This window comes from Neomonachus schauinslandi, chromosome 2 (assembly GCF_002201575.2).
Source record: "Neomonachus schauinslandi chromosome 2, ASM220157v2, whole genome shotgun sequence".
NCBI classification, from domain to species: Eukaryota; Metazoa; Chordata; class Mammalia; order Carnivora; family Phocidae; genus Neomonachus; species Neomonachus schauinslandi.
The window spans coordinates 126,580,837-126,596,140 of NC_058404.1; the positions used below are offsets into that span (position 1 = coordinate 126,580,837).

Genomic DNA, 15,304 nt, shown 5'->3' on the forward strand with positions numbered 1-15,304 from the left:
ACATAATTTGGAAATAACTTGTTTGGAAGGTAATATGGAAGATTACAATGGATGAATACAGTTATTTTTTTTCCCTAAAAGTTCAAGTGGTTAAAAACTAACAGTAGTTATTAATAAACATAATTATATACAGACACACAAATATCATTTTCAAGTACCACCTCATTTAATCTTTTAACATCCTATAAAGATAGCCTTTTAACATCATTTTAAACAGATGAAAAGCCTGAGGCTAAGTAATTTGCCTGAGGCTGCATAGCTACAAAGTGTTTTATGGAAGGCTAAGATTTTAACTAAGGAAGTCTATCTCATTCGTAAGTTTATTCTCATACTCACTAGGTAAGCATATAGCCCATATTAAGATGGAAAGCTAGGATAAGGCCATGCGCCTCTCGTTCTCCAGCTTTTATCCTGTCCCCTTAATTTCCTATTACACACATTCTATCTGCACATAAGGAAGAGGTCTGGACTTAACTATGGTATAATAAATAAAGGGCCAAATTCTAAAATCAATATACTTTAATTAGAACATGGGTAAAAGAGCTGGGGTAGAAAGATTTCCATCTTAAATCAGCATCTATGCTTCAACTGTGAGGTATGCAATCTATACATTTCTCATTAAAAAAAAATTAAAAGTACTGGTAGGAAAAAAATCAGCAGTATTGCTGAAGTCTTTGTAGTGATTTTTAAAAATGTCCTTTACTTCTTGGCCAATATAATTTCTACTGCCACTACGAAAGTAATAATAAATAAAAACATATTATCATAGATATTTTAATTTCCAAATCCAAATGAATTCTTTCTACTACAATAATGGTGAAAGTAAATGCTAATATTGGAATATTTACTCTATTCCAGACACAATGCTATGGGCTTGATATGCATTATTTCTTCATTTAATCTACATTATCAAGCAAGTAAAATTATTATCCCCATTTTACAGATGAGACCATCTCTGGGACTCAGAGAGGTAAGTAACTTGTCCAAGGTCATATTGCTATCCAAATCCATGTCTGCAGTGGCAGAGACAGTATCCAATCCAGGTCTGATCCAGAGCTCATCCCTTAAACAGAAAACACGAAAAAGTTCTTTCTCTCTGACCCCACCCACTCTATGGTCAGAACTGAGTGAGTATTTTTGAGTCCTTCCCGAGGCCTTAGTCATCCCAGACATGTAAGTTCCCATTTCATGAAAATGATGAAACTTAATAAGGTAGGCATAGCACACCATTTATTAATGCATCAAAGGGCCAGTATGCTATTCCAATGTCAATCTATCACAAGTGGCCAAGAAATATTGAGAAACTAGTATTAATTGTTAAAATATTCTTCACTACGCATAAAACTTTAAAAAGTGATGAAGGAATTTTGAGAAGCATCTACTATACAGAATTTTTCGATCAAATAAAACTGTTTCATCCATAATCACAAAGCCGCTCTGGTAGCTGTTTTTGATCAGGACATTAAATAGCTTTGTCATATTGTAATATTAAAAAAAAAAATACAAGTATTTGTGTGTGTGCTTGTTTATGTGTATATACATACACATATTTGTGTGTGGATGCACTCTCTACTAGATTTACCTAAGCTACAAATAACTTTCTGTTGCTTAGTATCCCAACAGTGCTGTCCATCAACAGATCCTTTCTTCAGAATGCAAAAGATCAATGAAAATGCAATTTTGACAAAGACGTTTGAAATCCAATTCACTTGTTACGACAAACTTTTAAAACAGGGAAGATGTATTCTTTCTCTAGCAGAATCTAATATTTAGATGTTGTACAATTGTACCTTCCATTTATTCAATTTATTTTGACATTCTATAGTTTTCTAAGAATTTTCATGACTGCGTATGAACCCCAACACCAGTTTACAGATAAGAATGTAATCTGTCCAGCATTACCCAAATGGCAAGAACTAAGGCCCAGGCCTTCTGAATTAGTTAAGTGCTCTCTTCTCATTAGCAGACTATAAATATCTTTAAACTGAAGGTTTTTTTTACCTCCTATTAAGAAAAAAAAAATGATTTTATGATTTTAATTTTTCTGAGATCATGAGAGAAAACAAAGCAGCACATTATTCTGAAGTTACTTGTTTTGTTAGGAGAAAAAAAAAATCATTCCAGACAGTTACGGTTTCTTTTCAGAGTGAAAATTAAATTAGGTTTAAATCTCCTGCCAGATAACTAGTATCAAAATTATTTTGAAAAGGTGAGAAAAGCCTGAAATGGAAACAATAGGAGCCCATACAATATGCTAACTTTGAGTTTAAAATGCAGAAACAGTCTAGGGAGACTTGTTTCAAGTAGTTCATATGAAACAAGTTTAGGGATACTAGCTGACCAAAAGTTTATGTCCCGTAAGTGTAACATAGTTGCTGAAAATACTACTACAACATTAGTTTGTACTAACAGTAGTATCCAAACTACTAAAATATTTCCATCATGGTACTTTGAGTTAGTCAAATCACATCTGTAGTATTGATCTGCATTCACATCACTGTCAAATGGCTTCATAGCAACTGTTTAGAACAGGACAGAAAACCATCTCGTCAAGTTGAGGGACAAACAAAATCAGAAAAACCTCGGGTAGATTTAGCCCAGAAAAGACAGGACACATATAATTAAATATATTTTATATAGAACATCTGAGAAATCTTTTCAGTTAAAACAATTTAAACCCAACATATTTTAGATAAAAAGCTAAATTTTGAGAGACGGCTACATTAACGGTAGGAATAAAAAGGGAGAAGTACCTGATTTTTTTTTTTTCCTTTTCCCTCACACTGTATTATATTTTAACTTTAGGCACCTTTAGTTTTGGCATTTTAAAATAAAAATTATGAATGTAATGGTTTTGAGATATATGCAAGACATTTTATTTTCCTCTGCAAAGATTTTATTTTTATTAAGGATGCTGGTATGTCTGTATGTCCTTAATCTCTAAAAGGCATTTTTTTCTGTTATAATTCATATAAATTTGTAGTAAGAAAATAAACAGTTAACATAATTTTGCTAAAAAGTATTGGTTCTGTTAAGAAAAGCAGGACAGCTGAGTCATCAGGATAATTCAACATTTTCCTCCATGCTAGTAAATCCTTTCCCAAGGCAAGGCAACTACTTTGCATGTCTCTATGCTAAGCAGCAATGATGCCTGGCCAGTATACCAAGTAAAACTGCTTGTGTAACTTTTACCTTGGCTAAAAATAAAAACCAAGACAACAAATTTCACCCCCTAAAAGTGCATTTAAATAAACTCTGAAGAAACTACCACACAGGTGTTTAGAAGATATATTTTGGGCTAGAGCACTTTTAAAAAAGAGCTATTTTTCTCATCTATTATATATTTCATCAAAAAATTCCTCAGCCTAATGGAAAGGATACTTTATTACCTGATCATACTATTTACAAGTAACAGGACTTTGTAGATGTGGGTTTAAGAGAGAAATTTTTTAAGTGATGCAATAAAGCACTTGATTTTTTAAAATCCAAATTATGATAAAGTAGACTCAACTGGGTAAGTCTTGTAGAGTGAAGAACTCCCCATATCCAATGCTGTAGAACAAGAAGGAGCAGCTCCAACTACACTTTTAGGAGATGAATTTGCTGACATGGCCATAGTTCTTTCTATGCAACAGAGAAAAGAGCTTCTTTGTGGGAACTGCATCACGTTTCCCTACACCATCCCATAGCACCCTAGAAGGGCACAGAAAAGATTGTAGCTTACTATTAAAGGCCAGTAACCATACCTTGACTTTTAATTAACCAATGATCAGCAAATATGCTTTGATCATGAACTAGAAAAATGCTAAAAGAAGTAAATAAAATCACCAACTAAGGTAATTAATTTTAATGAGGCCCTAGTGCTAATCTTATTAAATACCTATCAGAAATATTCTGAACAGATGTAACTTATTTTTAATGTTGCATAACACTACATAGCTTGGATATACCATAATCCATTCTAACTATTCATACCACAATTCATTCTAACTATTCTGATTTTAGGAAATTGGACTGTTTTCATGTTTTTTGTCACTATAAATATTACCACAGTAAACAATTTTATACATTTCTTAAGAAGGAAGTATTCTAATAGTTCTGAGTCCCCAAACCACTTAAAAATAAACTTTTAAAGGAAGTTCAAAACAATCTCCCCATCCCAATATCCCAACACCATGCAAAATGGGGGTGTTCACAATTATAAAATGACATTTTAATATGCACTGGTTGTTGTATGAGTTTTTTATTGAAAATAATTTAGTGTCTATTTTTTGTAAGAATTCTGACAAGGCATTTTACGGACAGTAGCAGTTTTGGGAAATACACTTTTTATAATCTTTCCTTATATAATCTATTTAATAAGTGTCCTTTTCATTTCTGATGTGTTTCTACTCCAAAAAGAGATTTAAAAATATGGGCTTTTTAAAACATTAAATCACAGATACAGGATATTTTAATCATTTCATTTTATTTATGACTAAAAAGAAACTGAGCTAAGAGAAATTTTTTTCATTGATGCAATTAAGCAGCTGACTTTTTGAAGCACCATACTGTGTAAAGGGGTAGCTAAAATTACTTTTCAGTTTTTGTGATTATATATGAAATTATCTGTCATCAGACAAGGAAAATACAGGTTACGTAAGATCATAACATTTACTCCCTCTAATTTATAATGATATAATGGAGTAAATACCCTTGGCAGGGTGGAGGGGCATTGATAAAAAACAATTCCTGTATCACTTATGTATCATTACAGGAAACCCTGGGCTTCCCTTCTAACATTAGTTTTCATAAAACATCCACATTTAAGTTCCCTAGGCACAATACAGAAGTTCAGAATTTTTATACGGCTGAAATAAAGTAAATAGGTAAGTACAACAAATATTACCTCTGGTTTAGAATAGAGGGTTGTTCTATGTTCCATCCACCTCCATTTCCAGTGAGCATGGTAACTTGCTTCGTCAATTTATTTGAAATGTCTTCACATTTGTTCATAAGCCTTATAACTACATCCCTTTCTTGGATCAGTGTTTTACAATGCCATATCAAATCTTCTGATAAGCCATTAGTTTTGGACATCTTTGTGAACTATGGCATAAGAAGAAAAATAATACTTCAGATCTAGTAAATAAAAATCCAGTATCAATTTCTTTCTTTTTAAGGGAATAAATTTTGTTAATTAAATTTTTACTAATGACCTTAAATCAAGTGCTAAGAGATAAGAAAACCTGTTTTTTCATGTTTACATTTGAATTTCCATGTTTCTCTTTGTACATTTCTCCCCAAAATGCACAATCTCAATCTCAAGCTAGTTACTTTGCCCCTAGTAGCTGCTCTCTTATAGGAGAAACTCTCAAGTAATCGTTAATGTCTTCTATGAAGTTTTGTTTTCAAAATCTCAGATTCATCTTTATCACCAAAGGAATGGCACCAAATATAATAATTGTATACCTGAAATCTTGCCTCCATTTTCGTCACTTCCCATGACTATGACATATTATCATATGATTAATCTTCCTAAACATACTTTTCCCTATTATCAAAGCACCACCCCTTGAGCTTTCAAACCCTCAATTATTATTTGCCACTTAAATTTTTGCTCCTAAACTGAGACCATTATTTGGAAAGACACTGCATGAATCAAAAATTAACTACAACCAATTAAATAACTTGATCAAAGTTTTTTAAAAAGTCAATTTCAATACACTTGTATAAATGGCTCTTTTGTGAAAGCTCAAAGAATTTTTTTTTCAAAAATGTATGTGTACTTATTTTTCTAAAGGAGACACTGAGGGGCACCTGGGTGGCTCAGCTGGTTGAGCGTCCGACTCTTGGTTTCGGCTTGGGGCATGATCATGGGGTCCTGGGATCGAGCCCCGTGGTCAGTTCCACACTCAGTGGCGGGGCTGCTTGATTCTCTCTCTCCCTCTGCCTCTGTCCCTCCCCCCATTCTTGTGCGTTCTCTAAAATAAATAATCTTAAAAAAGAAAGACACTGAATACTTGATCATGTAAAAGCTATAAAAGAATTAGAATTTTTCCATACAGACAGCTGGAAAAAAAATATCCTGAAGAACCTTATAAAAAAAAAAAAACTTTTAGTCAAGAGCAACAGAAAGGCCCACAGCTGTCTAAAAACTAAAAACCTTATTGGGCAAGAAGAGAGATCCCACAATCCAGAAATGAATAAAAGAAACTAGAGTAAATGGGTGCCTGGGTGGCTCAGGGTTAAGCATCTGCCTTCAGCTCAGGTCATGATTCCAGAGTCTTGGGATCGAGCCCCACATCAGGCTCCTGGCTCAGCAGGGAGCCTGCTTCTCCTTCTCCCTCTGCTGCTCTCCCTGCTCATGCTCTCTCTCTCTCTCTCTCTCTCTGTGTCTCAAATGAATAGAATCTTTTCTTTAAAAGAAGAAAGAAACTAGAGTAAAATCACCTGTTAAGATAAAACTACATGATTTTGATTCATATCATCTTATTTAGCATATTCTTTCAAGTTACAACAAGAATCACATTAACAACTCTAAATAATCTTTGTGATCACAGTGTATCTAAATTCATAGAGAAGCTCAAATAATACAAATTCAACACTTACAGGATATACAAAGATAATTTCATCAAAAATGCATTTATAATAATATACTTTTTCATATCTAACTTAGAAAAAGTTGGAAAGAAATAAAATTTCCACTCTATTCCAAAGCCATGTTGTTATTATACTGCAGGATTAAAAAACAAAACAAAAACTTATTAGCACTTCACAAAATGGCACTGTGAAATACAAAGTTATTTGCACATGACTTTACATCTTCACAAGGGCAACATTAACAATCACAATGTGACCTCCCACTTTGTGCTTTCCAGGGAAAAGATTTATACATAAACACCAGGATATATAAGAATCAGTGCCTTGAAGATTTTCAGGAGGTTCTGTTAGAACTTTTTTTTTAAAGATTTATTTTAAGAGAGAGAACACGAGCGAGGGGGACAAGCAGAGGGAGAGGGAGAAGCAGACTCACCACTGAACAGGGAGTCTGATGCCGGGCTGATACCAGGGCTCCATCCTAGAATGGATGGAATCCATCCTATGACCCTGGAATCATACCCGAGCCAAAGGCAGACGCTTAACCCACTGAGCCACCCAGGCGCCCCTCTATTAGAACTTCTAATTAAAATATTTTCAGGAGCTCCCAGGTGGCTCAGTTGGTTAAGTGGCCTGCTCTTGATTTTGGTTCAGGTCATGGTCTCAGGGTCCCTGGACCAAGTCCTGGGATCAAGGCCCCAGGCGGGCCGAAGCATCAGAGCTCTGCGCTCAGTGGAGAGTCTGCCTAAGGATTCTCTTTCCCTTTCCCTCTGCCTCTCCCTGCCACTCGTGCTCTCTCTCTCAATAAATAAGTAAATCATTTTAAAAAATAAATAAATTTTTAAATGGAACCCTAATACAGACCAGAAACCCAATCTCATGCCTGTTGTGGATAAATGTGTATGTTTCTGATGTGTACGTGTGTGAGTGAACAAGTAAGAATAACCAGGAAATAAAGAAGAAACAAATACTGTGTACCATGTATGTGCTAGAAACTACTAGATGTCTCTTTTATTTACTAACTCATTAAATCTTCACAATAACTGAAGATCAATTCACCAATTCTGGATGAATAAACCAAGGTTCAATTTCCAAGGTCATAAAGTAGGGTAAGATTCCAAAGTCCATACTGTTTTTTCACTACAATTAGTACCTCCCTAAGTTAAAAAAAAAAAAAAAAAAAAAAAAAAAAACCTTAAAAGTTTAAAAAAACAAAACTTTTTTTTCTGTAAACAACTACCATTTACTACATTTTAATTTTTTAGCAGATAGTACCCTGGCTGGTGAAGACATCTGATGTGTAGACACAGTCCCTGTCCTCACGTGGTTTATAGTTGTTGGGAAAGACATGCAATGAATAATTTTAAGTGTAATGACTTGTATTACAAGGGAAAGAACAAAATTTCACGGGCACTTCCCAAAGAGACTAATATAATCTAAGATCTAGAAAGTTCTTTCAGAGTAATAAGGCCAGAAATAAGAAAGAACTATTTTGACCCAAAGAAGATCAATTCAATTATGTCAGAATCTAGAAAAGAGATAAACAGTACAAAAAAGAAACAACTAGACACAACTCTCCTGATGAAAGAACACATCAACAACCATGTAACAGTAGTGGTGGGAGCATTTAACCTTCTAATTGTAATTTTACAGAAAATACTGATCCAGAGGAATATGTTAAACTATACTAGGGAGGTATAAGCAGAAAAATCTAGACAGGGAAGCTGTAGAACAAATGATCCAATTCCTTCACTAAAGATATCAGAGGAAGAGAGAGAGAGATAGATGGACTGGGGAACCTATAGGTTAAAATAGAATTAAAAGACTGATAACAATTTCAGTATGTGGACCTTATTTAATGGATTCTAACTCAAACTTACTTAGAAAAAAAAATTTATGGCATTTATGAGAAACAATCTGAACACTGAATGGATATGTTCTAATATTAAGGAATTAATGATGATTTTTATTAGGTGTGACAATGTAGTTTTGTTTAGGGAAAAAATCTTTTTTGATATCTCTTTAAATTTTTATGGATAAAATGAACTCCGAGATTTGCTTCAAAATAATATGAGAAGGAAGGAAGTGGATGAGGGTAAAGATGAAACAAAGTCAGACATCAGCTAGGAACTGAAGCCGCTGATGAAGACATGGGGGTTCACTACACTATTCTAATTTTTATGTTTGAAATTCTTGTAGGGGAAATAAAGGAGAGTACAAAAGGTAACTCTTATTTCAGGATACTGCATCAGTTTGAGTTGGTTACTAAGATTTTTAAATGAACTTGACATTTTGGTTATTTTTGAAGTCAAAATTTATCTCCCTGGGGCTTCCTATTGTCCCTACCCTTCCTCCCATATAAGCAAACCGACATTAGAGATGATCCAAATTATTGTTGCTAGTTTAGAATTTAAATCTATCTAGCAGTAATACACTATCCATGAATGTAAAACACCAGATTTTCAAGGAAAAAGTTTCACTAAAAGATGAAGTTGTTAGGATTAGGTTCAGTTATGAGTAACAGTAAACCCAAATCAGGGGTTTAAATAAAATGTAAGTTTATTTCTCTCCAATGTAAATGAAGACCTGCAGAAGCACTTCAGATTTGGCATGATGGTTCCCAAGTCAAGGATTTTTCTACTTTGGTGCTTCATATCCTCAGTATGTGGGGTTCCTGCCACCATAATGACATCTCAATCAACAGGAAAAAGGGATCCTATTAAAGACACTTTCCAAAAGTCCTAATATACTTCTGCTTATATACCATTGGACAGAACTTTGTCAAAATACCACAAGGAAGGCTGAAAAATGTTGTCTTAATATACTGTGGGTAATGTAACTAGCCATAAATCTGTTTAAAGCCCAGAAGGAGTTTTAAAATAAAGAAAAACTGATCCAAAAAAGTTCCATTCAATATAGCTATAACTGCAAGGGGGATAAGCAGAAAACAACAGTTTCTTAGCATTTCACTAGTAACATATACAACACTTCCAATGCAAAATACTGTGGATATTTGCAGCTAACATTTGCTAAGAACTGGGCAACTAAATGGACGTTTACTTTATTTAACCCTTAGAAGTCCCACCAGTCAGTACCATAAATACACCCTACTTAAAGATGAAGAAATGGAGAATAAGAACTTGCTGAAAGTCAGATAAACTGCTGGAAATGTCAGAATTGGGATTCAAAGCCAGGTCATCTAGCTCCACTATATAATTCACCCACCTCCACCTCTTAGCTTAGTATGTACTCATAAAACCAAGGGAATAAAGAGGCATGCGTGAAGTTCAGGAAGAAGAGATCCTACACAAGAGAGACAACAAGTTTTCCCGAGGATGTCAGGGAAATGAGAGCCCAAAGCCACAGATGAATAGCAGGCCCATAATCCAACCAGTGTAAACCAGAGCAGGTCATTAAGATCCCAAAGAGACTTTCTCAGGAAGATGAAACTGATGGGAATACCTGAAGTGTCTAAAAACTGAGGGGAAATTTAGACAACTGAGGAAAATTTTAGAGTTGAAATAATAAATATATAGAAGATTAAGCAAACAGAAAAACCAAGACAACTAATACCTAGAGAAAACAAAATGCTAAGCAATATCATGTAATATTCTACATGGCTAAGCTAAGAAAAGCATTTATATAGTGACAACAATGTAGATAACTAAAAAATGATCTTCAAAATTATCCTATTATTAACTTCTATTAGTAGGACCAGGGAATAGGAAATGGGCATGGGAGGGGAGATTGACAATGAGAGTTAATCTCACCATAGTGTTATAATGTCATGTCAACAGATAAGACCTAAAACAAAAATTAAAAATAGCCTTATGCTTGGGGCGCCTGAGTGGCTCAGTTGGTTAAGCGACTGCCTTCGGCTCAGGTCGCAATCCTGGAGTTCCGGGATCGAGTCCCGCATCGGGCTCCCTGCTCGGCAGGGAGTCTGCTTCTTCCTCTGACCCTCCCCCCTCTCATGTGCTCTCTCTCATTCTCTCTCTCTCTCTCAAATAAATAAATTAAAAAAAAAAATCTTAAAAAAAAAAAAAAATTTAAAAAAAAAAAAAAAATAGCCTTATGCTTATATTATCTAGAGATATGGAAGTGATAAGAATCAGACAAAAGAAGTGACAGCAGTTATTTGCAGTGTGGGAAACAGGCTGGAGAAGGGGGTGAATACGGATTTTTGGAGGAAACAAGCATGTAGAATTATTTAACTTGTTAATCCAAATACATGAATAATAAAAATCAAAACTTATCTTCATTAGTGGTGTGTATGTTTCTGTTTTTGTGAAAGAGACAGGCCAGCACTTAAGGAAATATGTAAGAATACTGTACTGTTGTTACTGTTTTCTGAAGACAAAATGCATGTAAGAATTCTATAAATTACTTAGCCTCACCAAAAAAGGATTTAAGAAATGAAAATACTCTGTAAATGCAGGATCTACTAGTAAATCTAAAGTTACTAATGAACATAGAAAATATGGTCCTATTTATATAGTATGAAATATACAAATGGATGCCCAAATAGATGCTCAATACAGTCTTAGGTGGTGGGTATCTTTGGTAGCATTATCACTAACTTTCTTCTTTGTTATTGAAGGTACTATTTTAGACAAAGAAAAAGCATTCCTCAAAAAAAGAGATAAAGCTATTTTTTTTTTTTTTTTCGGATGGAAGGAATAAAAAGAAAGCAATTCCTACTTCCTGGATAATTGCATGGAAAGAAAAAAAAGAATATCAATATGGCCCTGATTACGATCACTTTGATTAAAAACTCAATTATCACTCTAAAGACTTTTTTCTTTTAAAAACAGTCACAAATTGAAGTACCTCTCTCCCACCACAGTGTGTCACTCTTACAAGTATTTTTGAATTGATGCGGGGGGGGGGGGGGAGGATTGTTTAAAACCAGATTTAACCCCACACCTAACAAGTAACATTTATAAGGACAGAGTCCTAATCTTATTCACAGATACAAATACCTGGCAGCAGCCGACGAAGTGCTCAGAATGCATTTATAATTTTTTTATAAATGTTTATCAAACTTATACAGATTAAAATAAAGCTGAATTCACTGAAAATCATCCTATCAGGAAGGAAGTAACAGGCATTACAATGCTTTATGTGACAAACTTAAGAAGACATTTTACAATAACAACTGAGAAAGCAAAAAAGGAAACCTGGGGTCTGAGTTACTAGTAAACTGGAACTGCACAATGAGGAACATAAAAGTATTTTAACATGAACGAAAACCTGGGTTGCATTGTTAAGGATCAAGGAAAACTGCATCTACACACTATATATGCATATATGAAAAGTTTTTAGGTTGAGTTATCCATGAATGAGTTACTCATGAATCCTGCTTTGGTCAGCATACATTACATCCTGATTAAAGTATAAAGATGTAACATCATAAGATAATCACAGATGTAATAGCGTCCCAAGGCACAAGGCTAGACAAAAACTCAGTAAGTTGTTAGTGAAAGGTTAGTGAACTGATGCAATCAAATGAGTGAAATTTGGCAATCAAAATCCCAATTTTACCACATTAATTGTACATGTTAAACTGACATTATTGGTTTGCTGTATTTCCAAAGTCTACAGGATTTGATGTTGTAGTTTCTTACAATAAACACATACTTTACCACTATTAAACAGAAAAATGAGATGGAAAAATTATGAAAAAAATTTGACAAACAGTATTTAAATTCTGATTCAAAGAAAACAATAGGTGTAAAGCTGCAAACATAAACACTCGTACACAATGCACTTATTTTGTTAAATAAACACATTTTACTCATGTAAAATAAGGGTGACTAGCATATCTTACAGCATTTAATGTTTAAAAAGTGTATTTCTCTGAAAAGGAAAGTCATAACTGAGGTACTTTTCAAATTTTGTTTTAAAAGGCACTGTAAACATAATTTTCACATTTAAACTATTTTTATAAGACAATGAAATACTAACGATTACATTAACCTACCAATGTCACAGACTTCATTTTTAACAAAAATCATAATTAAAACGTGTACTTGATTTGTTAGCTCAGTATGCATTTTTAAATGAAATATAAATGACTTTTAAAATTCTGATAAATTCCTCAATCCTTAAGACAAAATAAGCTTCAACAATGTTAGGACTACTATCATTTACATGCTGATCTTAATATATAATGCCATGTAATTGTCATTATAGTATGACTGAGTGTCATAATTAAAATTTCAACTAATTCTCATAGGAATTTCTAAAAACAGTAGCTATGAAAACAAAAGTCGTTTTTTCTTTTATTTCTTTCTGAAGTTGTTTATAGGTACATTATTAAACCTTTCTGAATAACAGGAAAGGAGTATATCATATACAGCTTTTTACTAAAATGTACATAATATTAACTTTACCTTTGATGATTTTAAGATGAAATTGCTCTCTAAATCAGTCACACTGAAAATTCTAAAGTGACTGAAAGTAGAAGCTTAAAGTTTTACACAAATTAAAATTCAAAGCTTATATACACAGATGTGCTAATGTTACTGTTCATTTCCAAAAACTCTTCATTTACCTACATTTTTCAGAACAGCAAAACCCTGTTTTTTGCTGATGTAGCAAGTTTACTTTTTAACTGTTACATAAAATAACCAACATTTAAATAAATAGCTAGCAAAAAAATCTTTGTGTTCAATTTTTAAAGACGGATCAGATACAATAGGAGATTTACCTAGGTAACGCAAAATCCACAAAAATTTCATGTTGAGGCTAATTTAAACTATGCCAATTAATTAGCAGGGGAACTATGCTTTCTAAACGTTAAGTTGAATATTTTTAAAAGCATCTGGCACATATAAGTCTGGTATAACTTACTTTTACTATAAGATATTTGGGCAAGTAGTTACAGTTACTAAACACAGTGGTGTAGATAATTGCATTCCTTATTAAATAAATTAGAATCCCAACAAGCCTGAGCAACTGACTCTGCAATAACATAGGAGACCATTAAAGATTAAAATAAAGAAGAAAAGCAAGAAAAGAAGAACAAGAAAGCCCTTCAGCAAATACTTTAACAAATAAATCACTCAGGCAAAGCCGAACAAGTTTTGAAAAGGACCTGCTTTGACAGATGTTCTCTGGAAAAGCAAAGGCTTTAGGCAAAACAAATGGCTTTATTTATTTTATTTTTTTAAGCTATGAAATACCAGTAATGTTGTTTCTTTATTTTTCAAATATCTTAATTTTTTTTAAAATGCTTTTCAGAACCACTGTTCAGGGACCCTCCCATACTACCACTGTAAAGATATTTATTAAGGGAACTTAGGCTCTTACAGATTTGTCACAAGTATAAAATTAACCACAAAACAACTTTACTCCTTAAGATAGGGAATAAAACTTCCTTAAAATTTCTAAAGCTTCAAGAGGCACTTCATCTTCGAAAGCTGTAAAAAATCATCCATATTGCTCCCCCAGCAGGGCCTGTATATAATTCATGCTATAAAAGCCTACATTCTCACAAAAGTCAAGGCAAAATTGAAAAGACAGAGTTCTTATATTTCTCTGTATGAATAAAATTTGCTCACTGAGACTTGCAAAACTCAAAATACAAGTATTTGGATAACACTTGCTTATAGGAAATTGAATTCCATAAAAGGATCATGCAAAGTGTACTTACCAGTTGCTTATGCCTTCCCTTCACCTAACGCTTGAATTCTAGGCTTCACACACTTTTCTATCTTTTCCAATTAAAAACGCTGCAGCCTGCTACACTCCATAAAATGGCCGTGTTGTTTAACCAAGAAAAACATGTTAGAGATTGAGCTGTCATTTTTAAAAGAAAAAGAAAATAAACACTTGCTTCTTTTGTGGTGAAGCATAAAACACTTAGGCTGGCATCTTGAATCATGGAGCTCCCCTGGATGTTGCTATTGCTCTTCAAGTAGTTGTAGTAAAATTTCTGCCATTCTTGCTTTCTGCATGGTATCTCAGCAGTAACAGATCAGAACAGGCTAGCAAGCAACTCCTTCCTAAATGTAAGCTCTAATTTCTTCTTCTGCAGTGAAATGAACCAAGTTTCTATGCAAAAGAATGAGTGACAGTATGCCCAGCCAATCAGCTTGGGTTTTTTCAGGAAAATCACCCCTTAATTCATTCAAAATTAGGTCATATGACACTATTTGAAATACTATTGGCTTACAATGAAAGTAATGTTTGCCTCTACACAGGATAAGGCCACCCATTTATGCCTCCCTGGGCTGAAGACACCTTGACTATAAACGATACTGTGAATTAAACACACACACACACACACACACACACACACACACAGGGAAAAAAATGTAGCCTTACCAGAGCTTCCCAACTATTAAAGGGCCGGAGTTCTGTTATCTTCTGAGCCTTTTTCTGAGAACACTGAGGAATCAAAGTAAGTTCACCAATTGAAGCATCTTGAAGAAAGTGAAGAATTTTACCCTTATAGCCATCCTCCATCACTTCTTCACCACTACTGTAGTCCTCATCTAGTGAACTACCCACATCAGAGCCCGAATCGTATTCAGAGTCTTCAATAACTCTCTTAGGATTAAATACATTTTTTTTACGTTTCTTGTTAAAACCATTTTGTGGTTTCATGGAACATTTCTGTTTCAATTTTGTTTTAGCTGCATTTTTAGGGTAATTCTGACTTCTTGAGGAAGCTTCTTTTCCATTTGGAAATTCACTTTGTGAAGCATACTGCATATCT

The 15,304-nt window shown here is 33.8% G+C and overlaps 1 protein-coding gene across 3 annotated transcripts in view; it reads right to left on the reverse strand.

The window, feature by feature from the left end:
* Window positions 1-15,304, reverse strand: part of SMARCAD1 (SWI/SNF-related, matrix-associated actin-dependent regulator of chromatin, subfamily a, containing DEAD/H box 1) — a 73,145-nt gene that overhangs the window by 19,376 nt on the left and 38,465 nt on the right. The window contains exons 9-10 of one of the 3 annotated variants that reach the window (XM_021680429.2): window positions 14,911-15,302; window positions 4,889-5,088 (exon numbers count right to left, since the gene is read on the reverse strand). In XM_021680429.2, coding sequence (XP_021536104.1) covers window positions 4,889-5,088; window positions 14,911-15,302 — 592 coding nt within the window. Of the gene's footprint in view, window positions 1-4,888; window positions 5,089-14,236; window positions 14,332-14,419; window positions 14,578-14,910; window positions 15,303-15,304 lie in introns of those variants that run through there. The other 2 variants (XM_021680427.2, XM_021680428.2) reach the window with 2 other exon arrangements.